This window comes from Photinus pyralis, unplaced genomic scaffold (assembly GCF_008802855.1).
Source record: "Photinus pyralis isolate 1611_PpyrPB1 unplaced genomic scaffold, Ppyr1.3 Ppyr1.4_LG10, whole genome shotgun sequence".
NCBI classification, from domain to species: domain Eukaryota; kingdom Metazoa; phylum Arthropoda; class Insecta; order Coleoptera; family Lampyridae; genus Photinus; species Photinus pyralis.
In genome coordinates, this window is record NW_022170250.1 from 16,872,437 (window position 1) to 16,893,168 (window position 20,732).

At 44.1% G+C, this 20,732-nt stretch overlaps 5 protein-coding genes across 5 annotated transcripts; 3 read left to right on the plus strand and 2 right to left on the minus strand.

Annotated features, from left to right (window-relative positions):
* The first annotated feature begins 1,140 nt into the window (after positions 1–1,140).
* On the plus strand, positions 1,141–13,822 carry LOC116161127 (myb-binding protein 1A). The gene is made up of 5 exons (XM_031474361.1): positions 1,141–1,499; positions 1,547–1,735; positions 1,790–1,972; positions 2,022–2,234; positions 11,073–13,822. The coding sequence occupies exons 1-5, from the start codon at positions 1,341–1,343 to the stop codon at positions 13,776–13,778; spliced, it is 3,450 nt and encodes a 1,149-aa protein (XP_031330221.1). The 5' UTR covers positions 1,141–1,340; the 3' UTR covers positions 13,779–13,822.
* LOC116161130 (trehalase-like) lies at positions 5,719–7,739 on the plus strand. The gene has a single exon (XM_031474367.1). It carries the CDS (start codon positions 6,022–6,024, stop codon positions 7,663–7,665), a length of 1,644 nt encoding a protein of 547 aa, XP_031330227.1. The 5' UTR covers positions 5,719–6,021; the 3' UTR covers positions 7,666–7,739.
* A 986-nt stretch (positions 13,823–14,808) lies between the features above and the next one.
* LOC116161135 (transcription initiation factor TFIID subunit 7-like) lies at positions 14,809–18,285 on the minus strand. Its single transcript, XM_031474372.1, has 4 exons — positions 18,170–18,285; positions 15,072–15,479; positions 14,973–15,024; positions 14,809–14,927 (listed from the first exon to the last, which is right to left on the minus strand). The coding sequence occupies exons 1-4, from the start codon at positions 18,212–18,214 to the stop codon at positions 14,848–14,850; spliced, it is 585 nt and encodes a 194-aa protein (XP_031330232.1). The 5' UTR covers positions 18,215–18,285; the 3' UTR covers positions 14,809–14,847.
* A 16-nt stretch (positions 18,286–18,301) lies between these two features.
* Positions 18,302–19,250, plus strand: LOC116161134 (vacuolar protein sorting-associated protein 37A). The gene is made up of 3 exons (XM_031474370.1): positions 18,302–18,491; positions 18,539–18,716; positions 18,768–19,250. Exons 1-3 carry the CDS (start codon positions 18,360–18,362, stop codon positions 19,148–19,150), a joined length of 693 nt encoding a protein of 230 aa, XP_031330230.1. The 5' UTR covers positions 18,302–18,359; the 3' UTR covers positions 19,151–19,250.
* Positions 19,251–19,285: 35 nt separating this feature from the next.
* On the minus strand, positions 19,286–20,517 carry LOC116161133 (NAD-dependent protein deacylase Sirt4). Its single transcript, XM_031474369.1, has 3 exons — positions 20,302–20,517; positions 19,832–20,253; positions 19,286–19,778 (listed from the first exon to the last, which is right to left on the minus strand). The coding sequence occupies exons 1-3, from the start codon at positions 20,435–20,437 to the stop codon at positions 19,458–19,460; spliced, it is 879 nt and encodes a 292-aa protein (XP_031330229.1). The 5' UTR covers positions 20,438–20,517; the 3' UTR covers positions 19,286–19,457.
* Positions 20,518–20,732: the final 215 nt, after the last annotated feature.

The following is a 20,732-nucleotide window of genomic DNA, read 5'->3' on the forward strand; positions in this document are numbered from 1 at the left end:
TCGGAGAGGATTAGAGTAGTGAATGAATGTAATTCCCAAAACAATTCATGGTGCCTCAAGAAGATTTCAAAAAACTATCTTTGATGACTCTTGAAGACTCTTGACGCCCACTGAAAGCACTTAAAAACTAAAAGAACTAAAGAAGTTACAATTTTAAAGATTGTAGAATAACGGGAGATCAAAAATGAGTTGCTGTCAAGTTGCCTTTGGAAGTTCAAGTTAAGTACGATTTTTCATGTAAACAAAAATTCCAAAGGTGACTCGACAACAACTCATTTTTGATCGCATAGTATTTTAGAACGTGTTTGAAAGTTGACTCAGGACCTTAACGGCGTTTAAAATGTAAAACACCCTGAAGCATTCTTAAATACTCTTAAGTGCTCTGAAACTGTCTCAAGAAATGGTAAAGGTTTTTACGATTTTTAAGTCATAGGGTACTTCGAAAGTGTTTAAACGGTTGCAACGGTTTCCAAGAGCCTTTAAACATTTTCTAAGACCAATAAAGAGTTGATTTTAAAGGCCAAGGCCCTTCTGGAGTTTTATGAAATCTTCAAGAGTCCTTAATAGCAGTGAGGGAGGGCTTTCACACATTTTCATGAGTTTTTGAGCTTTCCTTCAGTTTTTAAGAGCTTTTAAGAGTACTTTAAAAGAATCTTTAAGGAACTACACGTGTTTTTAACAGCTTTTTGTGCCCTTTACCAGGTGCAAGAGCATCTAAATTCACTTTAAGGCCTTCTATGACTGGTCTACGGTTTTTGGAGTTGGAAACTTTGGCTAAAAACATTTTGAGCAAAATAAGTCAACGAGAATAGAATTAAGGGGTCTATTCTGTATATTGTCGTTAACAAACGATATCATATATGTAGTAACGATTTGACCTTGAACGACAGCTCTATTCCGTCTCACTGTTATTATGTTATTTAAATGTCATACAGAATAGTAAATAACAAGTCGTTGCCGAACGATAATCGCTGTGTAACGACATCGTTACGCGTTAGAGGATAAACCCCTAATTCTGGCGATAAATAAAGCCTTCCCTATTGTTTGAATGTGATTTGCTAGCCGTCTTTTGTGTCACCCTGTTGGGTGTGTCGCAAGAGCGATACAATAGACACGAACCTAGTTAACCAATAACTACACCTTTACGTATTAGTAAACACCGTTTGAATTTTTGAAAAAATACAATAGAGCCCAGAAACTTGAAATTCTACAAAAATCATTGTTTTGGGACCCGACTGAAAGGAAACTACCCTAAATTACATCCCTTATTTACATACGTCACCCGCAAATCATATGTGAAAGAACACCGAGGGCAATTTTTAGGTTATGTTGTCATAAGCATGGCAGTGGAAGAGCATGCTGGCGCTGAAACTGTAACACGAAAGCTCAGAAAATCGGTATTGGATCATTTTACTCACATTTCCAACGAGAATGAAGCGAAACGTATCAAAAACGGCTCCCTTCTGCTGCAGTATCTGTACAAATCGAGCCGAGATAAGGTGAGACTCGTCCGATGCACCCGTTGCCCTCTAAACCCCCATTGCAGGACACGGCGGAGATTAAATACGCGCTCAAGAGGATAATCCGAGGCTTGGGCGGCTCGAAAGCGTCATCGCGCGCCGGTTTTTACTCGACACTAGTCGGACTTCTACGCCTGTTCCCTCACCTGTCCCTGCGGGAGGTCTTGGAATGCGTGCGGCAGAATTTACAAACCGAAGGCGGCAGTAGTAAGAGCGTAAGTCGCTAAATGCGGTAATCGCCGGGTTTAACGTTGGTTGTTTGGGTGCAGGAGGCCGCCGAAATTTACACGGGTCAAATTCTCGCCTGCGGCGCGTTGATACGATCGAACCGAATTTTCGACGGCTCGAAGGAGGAGTGCGACCACGCGCTGCGCATGCTCGTGAATGCCGGTAGGAGCCGCAGTTATTTATCGCTCGCTTCCGTCAAGTTTCTGAGCGAGTTAATTACGACGGTAAGTCGAGATCGCCGAGCGCACTCAATTTTGCGATCGACCTTTTTAGAGCGACGAGGGCCAATTCGGGCAGTTCTGGTATTTGATAAGTCAGGAGGTCGTGAAGCCGTGGTCCGGTCAGACTCACGATACGTTGTACTTGCTGCTGCTTACGCGTAGGCACTTTCCGGCGGTTTTGAAGGGCGCCATCTTGCAGAAAGCTATCGGTACTACCGAGATATTGTGCGAAACAAATTTGGAGGCAATTTGCTATATTGTTCTGGTAAGTTTTGGTACAATCATGGTATCTTGCCTTAGACAAGAACCTTAGTAGAGACTCAAACTATTTTTTGCTTTGCTGTACACATTTTAGACATTTTTTAATTTAAGTTCAAAGGTCGCCTGTCACCTGGAAAGCAAGTCAAGCTCAAGGGCATTCGCTTTCAAGGTTAGCATAGATTAATGACACCATTTTTTGCTGTGCTGCATAGGTTAGGGTGAAGTTCAAAGGCCGTTAGGCGCTTGGCTGTGACCTTACAGAGTAAGTCAAGGTGAAAGTCTGTTCGGTCATTCACCGCGATTAATTTCCCTTTCTAGTGATTTTGAAAAATGAGTTAAAGCCTTGTTCGATCAGTTGTTGGCCCCTAAACTTCTCCCTTTGTCCAAGAGTGCCAAAGTGAGCTGTAGATCAAGACCTCGTTAGGTCGTCCGTCCGGGACGATATTTATCTTTGAAATAATGACCTTGGAAAGTTAGTTTGAACTTGACTCGGCGATTACAAGACAAGGTTGCTCGTTGTGCAAAGTTCAAAGGTTGGTCGCCGCTCAAAGTCCAAAGGTTAGTTGTCGTTCAAAGTCCAAGGGTTGCTCGCCGTTTAAGAACCCATTTTGTGGTGTCATTACATTTTTAAGGTAACCAGAGATCAGTCGGCAGAATTCAAAAAACAAAATTAAGCAACAACACGGCAGCTATATTGTCGGGGGTGTGGAAAAAACAAAAGCACCAAATTCTCATAGATGAAATCAAGTATACGGTGCTCACGCAGTACAGGGTGGCCAAATAAGAATGCCAGGTACTGTATCTGGGAACCTGTCCATCGTAGAGGCTTGCGGTAAAATTTATTACTAAAACGGCCACGAGAAAAACCTAAAAAATATTTGTAAGTTTCTGCAATGGCCGCTAGGGGGCGTAACTGCAATCTGGAATATAAAAAAGTGATTTTTCTGTGAATTCCGCCTTATTAACCTAACTAAAAAATGTCCGGTCTTTGACGTTGACGATAATCTGAACCTTTTTTGTTTGACTATTTTTCCTGTATCTCTAAAAATGAAGTGGTGGGGGGTATTCAAAGGTTTCCGTAAAGAACTCCCTGTATCTTCGAAACGACTGAGCCGATTTTAACAAACTCGGGTTAATTGAAAAGAGTTATTCTTCAGCTACAAATATTATAATATTTGAAGTTTTGTTAGTTTCACATATCGCCGCTTGAGGGCTTTTTTCGACATTCCGACAGAAATGGATAATTTTCTAAAAAAAATTAAATGAGTTGGTTTGATTTTTTTTCATGAAAAAGTAGCTAAACAAGCTCGCGAAAAGCGCATCTCGATATCTCGTTCCTAACCTAAAATTTAGGCCAAAGAAAATTTTATATCCTCAAAATTTTATTTTTTTAAGCTAATTTTTCCGGAATTATTTTTCTTATATAATTTGTTGCCCTAAGGTGGATCGGTTTAAAAAAGGAAGCTTTTAATACCGCCGTAAAGGCTCGAAATGCTGGCCATCACGATATAAAAAAATATATATATACAGTGTGTCCCAAATCGGGTGGAATTGCATGGGTAACTTTGTTATTATTAAAGATAGAGAATTGGTTAAATGGGCAATGTTTTGCAGTTTTGGATGCTTATTTAAAATTTCCTTATGGAAATTCAAAATGTCGCATAGCTTCGACGTAAATTCAAAAAAACTAAAATTGGTCATTTCCTTGAATGTCTTATATCATCGAAAGTATAAGAGATATACAAAAAAGTTTTATATAAAAGTGACTGTCTTTGATACGCTTAATTTAGAATTGATGTCAAAAAAAAATTCAAAATGGCCACTTTTGAGGAACATGTACCAACTTCCTAAAGTTAAATGGGCGCCATATTGGATTTTTAGATTACTTGATAGATTTTTTAATTGTCTTTTCAACGAGCTATTATAACATAAGATTGAAAATAAGATACCAGTTATATTAACGGTTTTTGTATTTTAATCAAGTAGTCTGTGACGAATAAAAAAAAACAAAACAAAATCTATTCGAGGCAACAAAACAATGAAAGTAATTACACCAGATGTTTAAAATACTGGCCATTATTTGTGAAACACACTTCAAGACAGTTTAGTTTAGGCAACGTGTTGCCATTGATGATTATTATTATTATTGTAGTGGTAGCTACTTCCACTTTACTTTTATTTTTTAATTAAGTACTTACCTTTATAATTTAATGTACTGTACATTTTTTTAAACCTCTGATGTAATTATTTTCATTGTTTTGTTGCCTCGAATAGATTTTGTTTTGTTTTTTTTAATTCATCACAGCCTACTTAATTAAAATATAAAAACCGTTGATATACTTATTTTCAATCTTATGTTATGATGGCTCGTTGAAAAGAGAATTAAAAAATCTATCAAGTAATCTAAAAATCCCATATGGCGCCTATTTAACTTTAGGAAGTTGGTAAATGTTCCTCAAAAGTAGCCATCTTGAATTTTTTTGACATCAATTCTAAATTAAACGTATCAAAGACAGTAACTTTTATATAAAACTTTTTTTGTATCTCTTATACTTTCGATGATATAAGACATTCAAGGAAATGACCAATTTTAGTATTTTTGAATTTACGTCGAACCTATGCGACATTTTGAATTTCCAACAGGAAATTTTAAATAAGCATCTATAACTATAATATATATAACTCTATCCTTAATAATAACAAAGTTACCCATGCAATCCCACCCGATCTGGGACACACTGTATATATATCTCAAGATATCGAGATGATGTTTTCGCGAACTTGTTTAGGCATCATTTAGCCACTTTGTCATGAAAAAAATCGAACCAATGCATTTAATTTTTTTGAGAAAATGTACCATTTCTGTCGAATGTCGAAAAAAGCCCTCAAGCGGTGATATGTGAAACTAACAAAACTTCAAATAGTATTTGAACTAACCCGAGTTTGTTTAAATCGGATCAGCCGTTTCGAAGATACAGGGTGTTCTTTACGGAAACCTTTAAATACCCCCCCCCCCCCCATTTCATTTTTAGAGATACAGGAAAAATTGTCAAATAAAAATTGTTCAGATTATCGTCAAGTTCAAAGACCGGACATTTTTTGTTAGGTTAATATAGCGGAATTCATAAAAACATCACTTTTTTAGATTCCAGATTGCAGTTACGCCCCCTAGCGGCCATTTCAAAAACTTAAATAACATTTTTCAGGTTTTGCTCGTCTGTTCCATCTAGATCTCGGCGCCTGGGCCATCTAGAGACTTCGGGTTTTCGCTAATTGATGGCGACTATGGTCTATTTTCCCATGACTGATCATTTACAGTGGTGTTACATCGACGAGTGGGTTTTCAAACGTCTTATTAAATTTCATACGTGTTTCTAATGAAAGCGAACAGTATCGAGTGCAACAGCTATCAACAAGATCGCTTGGTGGTGGCATCTGGTGATGATGCAATGAATTAATTGCTCTTAATGACCGCAAAGCGTTCTGAAGCGTAACTACGATTTTTCTTTAATCGTTCACGCATTATAATTTAATTCAATTCGTGCGTGGCGACCTATAAAAATGTTCATTGTGCAAGAATTTCGGGACCTTGACTTCTGCGGCGTTGATTTCGACATTTTTTTCGGTAGTTCTGTTTATCTCTTATCACTTACACAAACAATCGTCACTTGAAGTAAGTAATTTAGATTAGACCCTACTCGTGGCTAATCCATACAGTTGACAACAGTTTTGGAGAGGTACTGGCAATATAAAATCGCGCGCGAAATTGTGTCCCTTCACTCTCCATTGCAATGCTTGCTCTGGCGATTGCAATAGTGCTTTGCGCGACGAGCGCCTGCAGCGAGCCTCTACCGCCTCCGTGCGACAGTGACATCTACTGTCACGGCGAGTTGCTGCACACGGTCCAAATGGCCCGCATTTACGAGGACAGCAAAACTTTCGTCGACAAAAAATTGCTGCACTCTCCCGAAGAGACCTGGACTAACTTTCGTACCTTGATGAACGCGACCAACAACCAACCGAGCAAGGTGGAGATCGCCAAGTTTGTCGACGACAACTTCGCCGACGGTAACGAGCTGGACAAGTGGACGCCAACGGATCACGTCGAAAATCCCGCGTTCCTGATGAGGATCCGCAACGTAACCGTAAGGGAGTTCGCGAAGAACTTGACCAGTCGGTGGCCGTTGCTCGCCGTGAAGATCAAGGAGGAGGTAAGCGCGAACTTGGACCGTTACAGTCTGATTCCGGTGCCCAATGGTTTCGTTATACCCGGAGGACGTTTTCGCGAGTTTTACTACTGGGACTCGTACTGGATCCTCGAGGGGTTGCTGATCAGCGAGATGTTCGATACGGCTCGTGGAATGATCGAGAACTTCATTTTCATCGTCGAAAAGTACGGGTTTATGCCGAACGGTGGCCGAATCTACTACCTCAACCGTTCGCAGCCTCCCCTGCTGACGGCGATGGCCCACCGCTATTTCACCGCCACCTCGAACACCACATGGGTGCGTAAGCACATCCACAACATCGCCAAGGAGTTGCGCTTTTGGTTGGACAAGCGCACCGTGCCCGTCAATGTTGGGGGTTGCAATCTCACTCTGGCCCGCTACTCCGTACCAGCTTCAGGACCAAGACCGGAATCGTACCGGGAGGACTACGCCACCGCGAAGGGAGTTGAGCAAGTCTACGTCGATCTTAAGAGCGGGGCCGAATCTGGGTGGGATTTCTCGTCTAGGTGGTTCTTCGACGAGGACGGCGGCAACAACGCGAATCTTTCCTCTATAATGACGAGCCGCGCCATCCCCGTGGACCTAAACGCGTACCTCTGCGGCGCGTTTCGGGATATCGCCCAAATGTACCTCGCCATAGGCGACATGGACAATTCCGCCTTTTGGAAAGCGAAGTACACGGAATGGAGGAGGGCGGTTCACGTGGCGTTTTGGAATCGGTACGACGGCACCTGGTACGACCTGGACTCGCAATCGCTGAAGCAGAGGAGGTACTTTTACGGTAGCAATCTCGCGCCGCTTTGGTCGCGGTGCTATGAATCGAAGCGTGCGCCGCAGCTGGCCAATGCTACCGTCAGCTATTTGGAACGGGAGGGCATTTTAGGGTACCTGGGCGGCGTACCGACCTCGGTGCTGAACTCGGGGGAGCAGTGGGACCTTCCGAACGCCTGGCCGCCGCTACAGGACATCGCCATTAACGGTTTGAGGTCGACCGGCGACGTTAGGGCACGCTCGCTCGCCAATCAGCTGGCGCACAGGTGGGTGGACGCCAACATTTTGGGTTTCACGACGGCGGGCGATATGTTCGAGAAATACGATGCGGCGGTGCCGGGACAGTACGGCGGCGGCGGAGAGTACAGCGTGCAGACAGGATTCGGATGGACCAACGGTGTTGCATTGAAGTTTATCAAGCAATTCTATACGTGATACTTCGGTTCCGTTTTTTTTTCAAATAAAGTAACACCCTGTATATATTATTCATTAAACAATCTTAATTTTTACACATTTTTTGCCTTTGAAGGTCCTTTCAAACCTTAGAAGGTCTGTGGTTTCTAGACCCTGACTTGATGATCCTAAGGCGTGAAGGTTGCAGGACGTTTACTTGGAAGACCGAGAGGTCGTTTGTGAAGACGTCTCAAGGTTCTCTTTTAGAACTTCTTCTGAACTCGCATTCAGCTCGCTCGGCACATAATAGGCCTCGTTCTTGACACAGAAGCTCGACGTCACGGTAGTATACCCTGATTTGTGTCGAACTCGCCTTGGGCGCTCTCGTTTCACTTCAATCGAACTTCCAATCAAAAAAAGAGGTCACAAAAGACCTCGTTCTTGGCACCGAAAATGGGCAGCACGATAGTAATCTGATTTATGGCGAACTCGCCTTCGAATCGCTCGGCATTTGAATGTTTTGGCACTCGTTGAACTTGAATACACTTTTAACAAAAAAAAGGGGGTCATTGCGGAGCGGACCGCAAACGAGTACGGCACGAAATAAGCACAGTTCTTGACACTGAAGCACGACGGTACGATTGTAGTACTCGCCTTCAGCTCGCTCGGCATTGAAATTTGTTGTACTCGCCTAACTTGTACTTCCGACCAAAGAAGAGGGTCATTGCCGAGCGAGCTGCAGGCGAGTTCGGCGGCACGATAAATAGTCCGATTTGTGCCGAACTCGCTTTCGCCTCTTTCAGCATTAACCGTTTTGGTAATCATTTTACTTGAATGCGCCTCCGGCAAAAAATAGGTGTCATTGCGGAGCGAGTCGCAAACGAGTACGGCACGAAATAAGCACAGTTCTTGACACTGAAGCACGACGGCACGATTGTAGTTTAATTTGTGCCGAACTCGCCTTCAGTAAGTTGGCTCAGCATTGAATGTGTTTGTGCTGGACTAACGTCCCAACCAAACAAGGGGCTCATTGCCGAGCGAGCCGCAGGCGAGTTCGGCACAAAAAAATGGCATCGAAGTTCGGCGACACGGTAGTAGCCTTATTTGTGCCGAACTGGACTTCAGCTCGCTCGGGATTGGAAATGTTGGTACTTTTTTTGCTTGAGTGCACTTTCAATCAAAATAAGGGATCATAGTTCGGCACAAAAATGACCTTGTTCTTGACATTGAAGCTCGACAGCACGATAGTAATCTAATTTGTGCCTATTTCGCCGTGCCGTGGTACTCGTTGAACTGGTTCCAACAAAAAAAAAGTCATCGGCATGAAAAAGGCCTCGTTCTTAACACTGAAGCTCGACGGCAACGTATAGTAGTACTCGTTGGACATCACCAATGGATATATTTCTTGCAGACGTTTCAGTCGCCCTTTTTGAGTACTCTCTTTCGACAATCCGTTCTTGAGGTATAAGGGAATATACCCGATCACGATAACAGGTGGAGGTGGAGGGCTATGGTTGGTAGAAATTAATTCCTTTCGTTGAGACCTTTCATTAGAGTACAATGAAGGATAAAACTAGTTCCAACCCCCCCCCCCCCCCCCTCTAGCCCGTACTTTTATAAGAGGGCAGAAAGAAGAGCAGTAGTTGGTAGAAAGCGGTTCCTTTCGTCGAGACCTTTCATTAGAGTACCATGAAGGATAAAACTAGTTCCACTTCCCCTCCCCCTCCTCCCCGTACTTTGATAAGAGGATAAAAAGAAGGGTAGTAGTTTGTAAAAAAAGGGTTCCTTTCGTTGAGACCTTTAATTAGAATACACTGAGAGATAAAATTAATTTTTAACCCCCCCCCCCCCCCCCATCAAGACCCCGTCGCACACTGATCTCGAAAAAGAGTCGCACGGGAAAGTTCTAGTTTGTACAAACCAATTTATTTCGATGAGACCTTTCATTAGAATACCATGAAGGTTAGAATATGTGTTTACCCCTTCCCCTCCCCCCATTTTGTAAAGTTTAACTTGGCACCATTAAAGGCATGCGTTTGCAAAATCTGAGACCAATTGGTTGTCGTAAGTTACGCACGTTTTACTTTCAAAAACAGCATCTCAGGAAATAATTCGTGGGGGGGGGGGGGTCCCCCTTTTAGGCAGCGAAATTTAATGGTCGCCTGGCACACCTTCAAGGTATAGGCTACCTACTGCAAAACATTCCAGGACTCCTAGGACCATTCCCCTAGAAGTAGTCCGGACGGACGGACGCAAACAATAGCACATTTTTTTTAATTCTTAAAAAATGCGCTATAAAAGGGGTCATTGCCGAAGGAGTGGGTAATCAAAGTCTTTTAGGTCTTCAATTTAATGGATTTCATGCCTTCAAGGCTTTAAGCACACTTGACACTCCAGGTTTGTGCCTTCAATTTTTTGAACCTTTAAATTTTTGGATCTGCGTGCATTCCGACCTTCAAGTCGTCAAATATGCACGTCTCCAGATCTTTAGATTTTCAGACCTTCAAAGATATGAAAGGGCATTAACAGACCTTGAAATCTCGGAAGGTTTTCAATGATCTTAAATAATTTCCAAGGCCTTCAAGCTTACATGTTTTCAAGACACCCTTTACAGTCATTTAAGAAGGCTCAAGAAATCACATGAGACTTCAAATCTACAAAAGAGCCTTTGAGATCCATTGACTCTGCAAAGGCCTTAAAAGGTTTTGTGCACAGGTCTTGTGCAGATAAAGCGCATTTTTTAACCGAAATAGCTTTTGTTTTGACATCACCTATGGATATATTTCTTGCAGACGTTTCAATCGCTCTTTGTGAGTACCCTCTTCCGACAATCCGTTCTTGAGGTATAAGGGAATATACCCGATCACGATAAGAGGTCGAGAAGGAGGGCTATGGTTGGTAGAAATTAATTCCTTTCGTTGAGACCTTTCATTAGAGTACCATGAAGGATAAAACTAGTTCCACTCCTCTCTCCCCTCCCCTCTCCCTCCACTCCGTACTTTGATAAGAGGACAGAAGGGCAGTAGTTGGTAGGAAACTGTTCCTTTCGTTGAGACCTTTAATTAGAATGCAATGAGAGATAAAATTAATTTTTACCCCCCCCCCCCTCCCCCCCCCCCCCAGGCCCCTTCGCTCATGGGCTCAGGTTTGTGCCTTCAATTTTTTGAACCTTTAAACTTTTGGATCTGCGTGCATTCTGACCTTCAAGTCGTCAAATATGCACGTCTCCAGATCTTTAGGTTTTCAGGGCCTTTGAGATCCATTGACTCTGCAAAGGCCTTAAAAGGTTTTCGGGAGAACTTTAGGAAAAAAGCCTTCAGGAGCGTTTCATATCCTTAAATACTTCCAGGGCCTTCAAGATCCTTAAAAACTCTCCAGTTTTCCACAATTCTCAATATCTTTATTATGTTTTTTTGTTCATCTCGTTGACTACTCTCTTGTCTTTTCAGAATCCTCCATCAACGTCCGCCCTAAAGCACTACCTGTACCCCCTTCTCGGCGAGGAGCTCGCCTCCACCGGCAACGACGTAAACTTCGTCGCCGAACTCGACCGACAACTGGACCGATTCAACCGTCTCAAGTTAATGGCCGCCTCGCATCTGATCCGCGCCCTCCTCTCTCACTGCCAAGACCCGGCCAAGATTCCCGCGCTGCTCTCCGACAAGTTCGTACGACAGCTACTCCAACACTACCGGACGAATCGGGCCAACACGAAGGACGACGAGTTTCAGAACGAGATCGCGACCCTCTTCGACGCGCTCTGCAGGTCGCTGCAGCGGGAGGGCGTCGAGGTGAAGACCAAGCTGAAGGTGATCAAGAAATTGATCTTCTACCCGGGCTCGTTCATGTTCGAGCACCTGACCAAGTCGAAGAATGTGCAGAAGATCGTGCGCGTGCTGGATAAGGAGAGCGTGAAGAAGCTCGGCGGTTTGTACCGTGACGTCTTGGTCATGAAGAAGGAGAAGGTGATCGGGGAGGATCGGACGGAGGCGTGGCTCAATTCCGAACGCATCTACGCCGCGCAGTTGCTCACCAAGTTGCTCGGGCACCCCGCCGTGCAGTCCGAAACGGGATGGAAGGTGAAGAAGTTTCAGTTGCTTATGGACGTCGCCATTTTGAATAAGCACACGAATGTCGGCATTGAGTTGGCCGGAAACGTTAAGGAGACCTTCTTTCGAGCGTTAGACCTGTTGAAGTCGAACAAACTCGATGAGGTGGTTTCGGTGTTGGGCGAACTCCTCGGGTATTTACAGACGGAATTGGAGAGCTTGAGGAACCCGCTCGAGGAAGACGAACTGGTTCAGTTTGGGAAGGTGCACGAGGTGATCGGGAAAAAGGTGAAGAACGAGTGCGCTTTGGTGTTTCGCGTGCTCTTTCTCCACATGGGGCTTCAGCTGTTCAACGAAAAGGAGCTGGCGGTGTCGTCGCTAAACGAACTGTTCATGTGCTATGAGCGCGTCTCGCACAAGCAAAAGGACGCGGACGATCCCGATTGGATTGACGTAGTCGTGGATCTCTTCCTGAACTTGCTCTCGCACAACTCGCTGCTCTTGCGCAACATCGTCGGCTCGGTGTTCCCCTACTTGTGTAAGTATATGACGGCTTCGAGTATGCACCAGATATTGTCAGTCCTGGACCCGAACAGCGACACGAATCCGCTGTCGCAGGAGGACGAATCTGAGTCCGAGTCGGAAGAAAGCGACGGGCCTGGAAGCGACCCGGAGGAGGAGAACGAGACGGTTAACGATCGGTTGAGGACCGCCGTTCGCGAGGCTTTAGGAAATAATGGCTATCAAACGGACGAGGAGAGTGTAGACTTGGATGACATGACCGAGGACGACGCAGAGCGACTGGATACGGCCCTGGCCGACGCATTCAGGCAGTTCAAGCCGAATCGCGGCAAAAGCAAGAAGCAGAGCAAGCAAGACGAAACGTTGACGCACTTCAGGGTACGCGTCATGGACTTGCTCGAGATCTACCTGGATTCGGAACCGGCGATGCTCAGCTGCCTGGAGATGATGCTGCCTCTCCTCCAGATGCTTCAGTTCGCCATCAAAGACGAGCACCAGAAACCGCTACTGGCGCGCACACGGCACTGCATACGCAAGCTGGCCAATTTGAAGAAATTCGGCTCGGTCGACGGCATAACCGAGACAACTCTCGCCAACTTCCTCGACAGCTTACTCGAAAAGGGCACGAAAAACGCAATGCTCGTCCAGGAGATGTCGGACGAGATCGCCAACTGCTGCGTGTACGTGATCAAGTGCGCTCAGAACGACACCCTCCCCCCCAAATTGAGGCGCAAGTGCGAACGCGCGATCGGCCAAATTTTGGAGAAGGCCATCGACACCTACTTCAACCAGCGCGACTGCCTCACGCCCTATTTCCTCTTCAAGTCGATTTTCCAGATGAACTGGGACGGCTGCCTCAAGTTCGTGCCTCGCCTCCTCAACTTCGTCTTCAACGAGGAAATACGACCGTTCAGACGCAACCAAGCGCTCGAGCTTCTGCAGATCTTCTACAAGAACCGCCGCGTGCACGCGAACTATCGTGAGGCACTCGGCGAAGAGGAGCGACGATTTCTGGACGAGGTCCGTCGAATACTGGGCGACTTCTGCGCGAATCCCCAAGAGAAGGCGATGCGCGAGAAGTTCGTCTGCAACCTCTTCGGTTTGCTCAGGGCGATCTTTTTGCATCCCGACCGAAATACGGATGTCGATTGGGCGGCGATCGGGGAAAAAGTGCGCGAATTTCGCTCGCACGTGCCGCTATCGAAGGACGGCAAGAGTGTCTATAGCCAACTGTGCAAGGCGATGCACATCCCCCACGTCGTCAAAATGAGCGAGAACATCGTCAAGTTCAGCCGACAGGAGTTGGACGACGAGCGACAAAAGTCGCCGACGGTCAAGCTTGGAAAGCAGAGGAAGGAGGCGAAAACCAGACGGATCGAAGGTATGTCGAAAGGTATCGGGAACTTATCTTTTGCGACGCTTCAGCCTAACGTTGATGACAACGCCGAGGAGGATAGCGAGTTGGGTGATGGTGTGCCAAAAGTGAACGGTGTACAAAAGGAGCACAAACGGCGGAAAAGCATGGGCGATTTAGACAAGAAGATTTCAAAGAAAAAGGCTAAACACAACATTACTCAGACCTGAAATGTATAAATATGATAAAAAATAAATTTTTATTTCTTTAACAATACTGAAGTTTGTGCGCCATCGAAAAACCTTATTGCTCATCGAAAATACATTTTTTGGGCCATATTTGTGGAGCAATTTGATCGAAATTTTGATGGTAGGTTCTTCTAATCAAAACAAAATGGACGTGCCAACAATTTGTTTCCTTATCTCGTGATATGTCCATGCTAAATTTCATATTTTATCTTTACCACGCATACAACCCCTTCTCAATGCTTTTAATCCACCCAAAGGAACAGTATTACTGAAAGTAAACGCAAAATTTTCAATCAATGAAACAAAAAATTCATTTTTATCAATAAATACCATACAAAATCTGTTTCTGTCAATATTTCTCGCAGGTCGATTTCTTTAGGAATATCAAAATTTCTTCAAACCAAACAGATTACAGTAATTGACGTAGGTAATAATCCCTTCTGGTAACGAATTGATCTTATCTCTCTTTGGAAAGATGAATTCACTTAGAAATATGGTCCCGGTATGTTCGGATGAATGCCAAACAAAAAATAAAGGTATCAATTAATTGTCTTCAAATTTCACGCCCAACACCTTTGTATACAACATGTGATTTTTCACAAAAAGCGCTGCCCAAATGTGTCACTTAACTTTGATAAACTTGCTTTTAACCGATCGCGTCTCCAATTCGAAAATGTCGCCTCGCGTAAATTTTATCATGTATAAATGAACTATTACGAACTATATGAAAGGCTAGCCTCGTCTCTTGTCTAAAATATCCCCAATGCTTATCTCAAAATGAGCACCGTGTTATCGGCTTTAATTTCCTGACATACTTTCGTTCATGTTCGCTATGAAGCGGTATATGTATGTGGAAATTTCCCTATGTTTACCAAAATACAAACTCAAAACCATACTTTTTGAAAGCGGCCATCTGCTACACTCCCTATCTTTGATTCCGTCAACCTTTCTCACATTCTCGATCCTCTGGATCTCGCATTGTGTGCTTACAACTTTATTTACAACAGAATTCTCTGGATACAATAAATAAATACCTATACATTTTGCTCAATTATTGCACGTTGTCCACCTCTTCGGAAGATTCGCTGGATCCACCTGAATCACTTATGGGCTCCCCAAAGAGGACACGTTCTGTAAGCAGTGCATTAAAACTTTGTGATGATGTCAGAACCGTACCGTTCACGATGGGAGGCTGGTCTTCGTACCGTATCTCAAACCGAGTGGAACACTACAATAACGGAAGATTAGGCAAGTGCCGCTTAAAGTTATCCATACCGCTTCACTGTCGGCCCTCAGTAGCAGAAGCAGCTCCCTCTCCAGCTCGACGACCTCCTCGATATTTTCCTTGTTATGCAACACCTTCCGAAACCTCTGCTTCCTCACGTTCTTTAAGGGCGGCGCCAAGCCGTGCGGGTGTTGGGACGAAGAGCCCTCCGTCGGCGTTTTCTCGCAGACCAACATCTGCGAAATATTCGCCGTCTTGAAGATGTAGGTCTTATCGGTCGTGGTATTCGAGTCGATTACGCAAGGGAGGTTGACCATTTTCGCCTGAAGTGTCTCCGTCTTCACCCTCACCTCGCCCGTGCGTATCTCCTTGTCGTTGTCGAGCGAAATGGAAAGCACATTTTTGAACTTCTTTTTCTTTCCCTTAAGTAGCGCCTTACGGACGGTTTTGGCTTGTTTCTGTACAGTAAAGACATACTACTACCTTACCCCACAAAAAGTCGTCAACTAATCCATGGTGCCACCTACTGCATTTCCTGTTCGCCTGGTTGCATAAAATTATCTACTATGCGAGAAGAATGACAGAACGAAATGTGTGCAAGCACTAAGCGAAGGCAAGAGGTATCAGGAGCGCATGATTGTAAAAAAACGTAAATTGAGCACTAAAACAGCAAATACACAAAGCTTCTGGTAGTACGAGTATGAAACGTGCAGGCATTTGCTTTAAGTTGCTTTTTAATTCTGCGCTCCTGATACATATATTTAACATGGTGATCGTTTAGTAATAAGACGTTGTGTCAATCTCGCGTTTTGGTTTTTAATGTCAGCAGGGAGTGACTCAGTATACGGTTTTTCTGGCGCTCCTGATACTTCTCGTTTCCGTTTACCGCGCGCACGGGTTTCAGTTAACTTTCGTACACAAACGAGCTTAGGGCTCCTTGGTTGATTTTATATAATTAAGCGAACATGAAATGCTGCAGGTTTTAGCTACTTTTTTACGACTGCGCTCTTGATACAAGTAACTTAATTGTGATCGTTTCTGTATCAGAACTTAATGTCAGCCTATTCTTGGTTTTCTACTCTATTCCCGGCTTGTGATAACAGGTAGGCGTGAAGAAGTTACGTTTTTTCTTATAATCCTGTGCCCCTGGTACATTTCTTTTGCATTTTAACTTCCACATTTCATTGTAACGACTTAGATCAGCTTAGTACAGCGCCTCCTGATAAACTAAGCGGACTTTATAAAATGCGATCTTTTTATTTCTCTGGTCTTGCTTATTTTAATTGTGAGGGCTTTTGTGTATCAAGAGCCCATGTCAGTGAACTTTGGGTTCTCGCCCCATTCATGATTTGTCGTGTCAGGAAGGATTAAATTGGTATTTGACTCAGTTTACATTTCCTCTTGCGATGCTGCACTCCTGATGCCTCTGGTTTTAATTTGGGGTAAGCATGTGTTGTAATTAAGGTTCAAGTTTCCCATACGCTTACCGCGCACAGAATAACAATTTAGACCACCTTACGACGTCTTGTGCTCCTGGTACACCATGTTATTACATCATTTTATGGAACCAGGTGCACATAAAATCTGAACGTTTTGTTAATTGTAGGCTCTTGCTACAAATAATCCAATTGTGGGCGTTTGTGTATCAGGAACGCATTCTGGCCAACTTTTGGTTTTTTTATTCTTGGTTTTTTAATCTTGCGGTCCTTATAGCTCTTGTGTTTGCTTAGGACAAGCGTTTCTGTATCAGGAGCGCATACCAGTCAATTTTTGATTTCTTTGTGATTCAGAGTTATGGTATTAGGAAGGAGCAAGGATGCACTGCACATCTAATACTCCTCGTGTTCGTACGAAAAGCTTTTGGGCAGTTTTACGGTATCTTGCACTTCTGATACAAAAACAATCAAAAACAAAATCATGTTCGCCCAATTCCACAAGATTATCGAATAATCAGTGGTATCAGGAGCGCAATGATCTATAAATTGAACCAAATTGTTATACGTGCGTGGTGAAAATCTTTCGTTTGCGGATCTTGAATGTTGAAACTTATTTGAAACTCCTCGCGACGAACTAAAGGGATATCAGGAGCGCAGAGTTGTAAGAAAAAGGACAACTAGGAATGAATAAGGAAACCAAAAATTACCTGACATGCGCTCCTGATTAGCGCACAAAAGTAGGAAGCCACATTAAACGAATAAGGATCATAATAGTTTATGTAGAACGCGTGCTCACGCTAAATAAAAACGAGAGATATTAGGGGCGCATAATGGAAACAATTCCTTTTTGATACCATCACGCTATATAGACTTAATTACGGCTTCCTGAGGCTACTGACCCCTAGATGGTTTTGTTAAACCAAGCGATTATGTATCAGGAGCGCCTGCGAATTACTTTTTTTTCGATTCAGAGTCATAGTTTTAGAAAGCAATGAGTACCTATGGTATTTGACTCAATTTACTTTTTTTATATATGAGAGGAGAGGTATCAGGAGCTCAGTATGGTATCAGATATTTGCGTTTTTCTTACAATCTTGCGCTCCTGATACTCCTCGCCTTCGTTTAGCTTCGTTGTGCTCCTGATACGATATCTGATTCTGGGCAACTCTTTTTTAGCGGGCGGTGCCAAAAAAATGCTAGGTTACCAATGAATTTATTTACAATATATACAATGGATTTTCGGGCTGTTCTGTAAGCGGTTCTTCGGGTGTCCTCGGTTACAGGTGGTCGAATCGGAAGTTCGAGGTCGGGCTCGCACGCGGGTGAGACTGCGTGGACCAATCAGACGACGTTATTGCGGAGTCTGCGACGTGCGGTCACAACACTTTCGTAATATAGCGTTTCAATCGAGATGGGAATCTCCAAGACCGTTTATAATTCATGACCACCCCCACAAAAATTCGAATAATTTTGAATCACTAAGGAGCAACTCATTTTGAAAAAATAAGGACCGGAATGTTTTTGCCGTACATTCCAGAACGTTGTTTCAAATTCTGCAAATGGAAGGCTTGAGAGTAAACTTTTTTTAGTCGAGGTTTTCTGTTTTGCATTTCGAAATTGCAAAAGAATTCCAGTCTGCACAACCCACAGTTGGTGGGGGTTGTGAAATGTTTACACAAAGATGTCAAGGAAGTAGAAAAGGAGGTACTTACGGAGGGGAGACGTAAGATAAACTGCTCTTCCAGTTCGTTTTCCATAACTTGATGCTGATAGCAAACGTCTGTCACTAAACGCAATCACACTGTATGTTCGTGATTCGACAGTTGTGAAGTACCAACCTGAAGTTGTAGCCAACCGTCAAAAATTTTCCCCCAGCTGTACAAAACAAAAACAAAGTGAAAAATGTCCTTAGCAGTTTTCCAAGCGGATTCCAAAAGGGCACTCGGATCCTTGTCGAATTTAACAAACGATCAGCTGGACGAATACATCAACAATGAAGAGAAAATCGAATCTCTCCTTCAGGGGCTCAATCAGGTTAGTTGCGGTGATTCATGTCCTCCACCCAACCCCCCCTTTTCCAGAGTTATCTGCAAGAGATTGAACAGGAAAAGGAAACTTTACTGGCAAGCAACAGCTCGCTATCCGAATTCAACTTGACTCGGGAACCCGCGCTAATCGAAGGGAGGGAACGCGTGGAGAAACTGTCAGCTGACGGTGAAGAGATTTACAAAACCGTGGAGGAGAAAATGAACGAGATACGTAAGATTGGCCACCTCGTGAGATTGACCCCGTGAATTCGTTTCTCCATAGGTGAGAAGACCGGCGATATGTCGCTCGAAACCGCTCTGGCCCTTCTACAGACGGCAGCCAGCGAAACCGAGGAGGAATCCGATAAGCTCACGTCGCAGTTTCTCTCCAACGAAATAGAGCTCGACCAATTCCTCGAGGAGTTCATCGAGAAACGAATCGTGATGCACACGAGACTGATTAAGGCCGAGAAAATGGCGAAAATTCTGTCCAGCGATCCGATTCTGAATAATGTACCGAGCTACGTGAACGCGCCCCCTGTTAACATTAACAGTAACTACTTTCCGGGTATTAATCCGAATCCGGCGCCGAATGTTCCCTACCCGATCGGCGGGATCTCGATGCCGATGCCCGGAAATATTAATTATTTCCAGAATCACTACTAGAACCAAATCTGCCGCTTATGCTCTCAACGTGTACATATTTTTTATGTTAGGTGCTCGCACATAAAATGTTAACACTTTTTAAATATAGGCTTCTACTCAGTTGCCTGCTTTTATTGCTCGAAGTCGAAGACATCGCTGGTGTAACTGGAAGCTTTATTCCACAACCACTAGAGGGCTTCAAAAGTCCCTAGATAAAATCAGTTGGTGTGATTGATATTGGTGTTTTTTTCCGACTTCATCACTATTGAATAATGAACGACAAAAATTACAACAAACAACTAATTATGCAACTACAATTCATTTAACATCAAAGAACAGTCTGCAATTGCCTTAAGATGTCTCCACATCTTGCAGAGATTCTAAAGTGAGCACAATGATCGGCCCGTGTACTCCCTATGTTAACAATCGCAACTTTCTTCTTAAGATCCACGGCCTGCAGTATTATACGATAGGCCGAATAAACAGATAAACTAGAACCTAAAACCAAAACTCCATCGCTTTCGCATACAGCTGCCTCGACTCTCGATACTCGACTTTTAGGTATGTTATCGCCGAAGAATACGATGTCTGGCTTGAGTACGCCGCTGCATCGGGGACATTCGGGGGGTTTAAACTGCGCTATCTTCTCCTGAAATTAGAAACTGTATGGTATGGAAGTCTGGAAGGAATTTGGTGGCATACTTGTGATATCTCGACGTCACCATCGGGTCGAATCATCGTAGTCGCTTCGTGCATCCCCGGATTCAACTCTTGTATCGTCCGCTGCACGCTGTGCCTGCTGTAGCTCTCGTTACAACTCAGACAAATCACCTTGTACGCAGTACCGTGCAGCTCGATAACGTTAGCACTACCCGCCTTACCGTGGAGACCATCCACGTTCTGTGTAACAACTGCACCAACCCGACCACGGTCCACCTCCCACTCCTTCAACCAGTCGTGTGCAAAATTCGGCTGGGCCTTCGAGAAGCGCTCCCAGCCGACGTAATTTCGGGCCCAGTAACGACGACGTACCTCCTCGGAGTCGAGGAACTGTTTGTACTGCACGGGTTTGTGATTCGAACGGGCGTACAAACCGACACCCTCCGACCGATAGTCCGGGATCCCTACGAGTTACGGTTGCCGAAAAGGACGATCAACAGTTGGAGACATACCGGATTCGGTAGAGATTCCGGCACCCGTGAGCACTAATAGTTTCTGTGTTATGTCGATGAAATTCTTGAAGGTTTGCACGTCGGACCTGGAGGGTGGGTGGTGTTTGGGGACGAAATGGAGAAGTGGCTGCTGCATTTTAACTTCTTATGTACATTTTAACACTATTCACAAAGTGAGGTTAGTTTAGCTGTCAGCTGTGACTCTTACACCGCAAACGGTAAACGCTCCATATATTTTGAAGTTTATACAAAGTGTGTAGAACAATCGATGTACTCCAATTTCAAGGTGGGGGTATAGCTAAACCTGCGTGACACCTACTACGGAAACGGCCTTATGTTGATCCAACGGTATAATCAGAAAATCACAACAGATTCAGTTTTGTTTGTGATTTTTCAAAAACTTTCCCGCCTTTCAACACATTTTTAAAACA

Coding starts and splice junctions, on each gene's coding strand:
- LOC116161127 (XM_031474361.1), top strand. CDS start 1,341: ATGGCAGTGGAAGAGCATGCTGGCGCTGAAACTGTAACACGAAAGCTC. Junction 1,736..1,789: donor AAGGCGGCAGTAGTAAGAGC/GTAAGTCGCTAA, acceptor GTTTGGGTGCAG/GAGGCCGCCGAAATTTACAC. Junction 1,973..2,021: donor TGAGCGAGTTAATTACGACG/GTAAGTCGAGAT, acceptor CGACCTTTTTAG/AGCGACGAGGGCCAATTCGG.
- LOC116161130 (XM_031474367.1), top strand. CDS start 6,022: ATGCTTGCTCTGGCGATTGCAATAGTGCTTTGCGCGACGAGCGCCTGC.
- LOC116161135 (XM_031474372.1), bottom strand. CDS start 18,214: ATGGAAAACGAACTGGAAGAGCAGTTTATCTTACGTCTCCCCTCC. Junction 15,480..18,169: donor TTATCTTACGTCTCCCCTCC/GTAAGTACCTCC, acceptor TTTACTGTACAG/AAACAAGCCAAAACCGTCCG. Junction 14,928..14,972: donor CCAGCCTCCCATCGTGAACG/GTACGGTTCTGA, acceptor CACTGCTTACAG/AACGTGTCCTCTTTGGGGAG.
- LOC116161134 (XM_031474370.1), top strand. CDS start 18,360: ATGTCCTTAGCAGTTTTCCAAGCGGATTCCAAAAGGGCACTCGGATCC. Junction 18,492..18,538: donor TCCTTCAGGGGCTCAATCAG/GTTAGTTGCGGT, acceptor CCCCTTTTCCAG/AGTTATCTGCAAGAGATTGA. Junction 18,717..18,767: donor GGAGAAAATGAACGAGATAC/GTAAGATTGGCC, acceptor GTTTCTCCATAG/GTGAGAAGACCGGCGATATG.
- LOC116161133 (XM_031474369.1), bottom strand. CDS start 20,437: ATGCAGCAGCCACTTCTCCATTTCGTCCCCAAACACCACCCACCCTCC. Junction 20,254..20,301: donor CGGAATCTCTACCGAATCCG/GTATGTCTCCAA, acceptor CGTAACTCGTAG/GGATCCCGGACTATCGGTCG. Junction 19,779..19,831: donor GTGACGTCGAGATATCACAA/GTATGCCACCAA, acceptor TTCTAATTTCAG/GAGAAGATAGCGCAGTTTAA.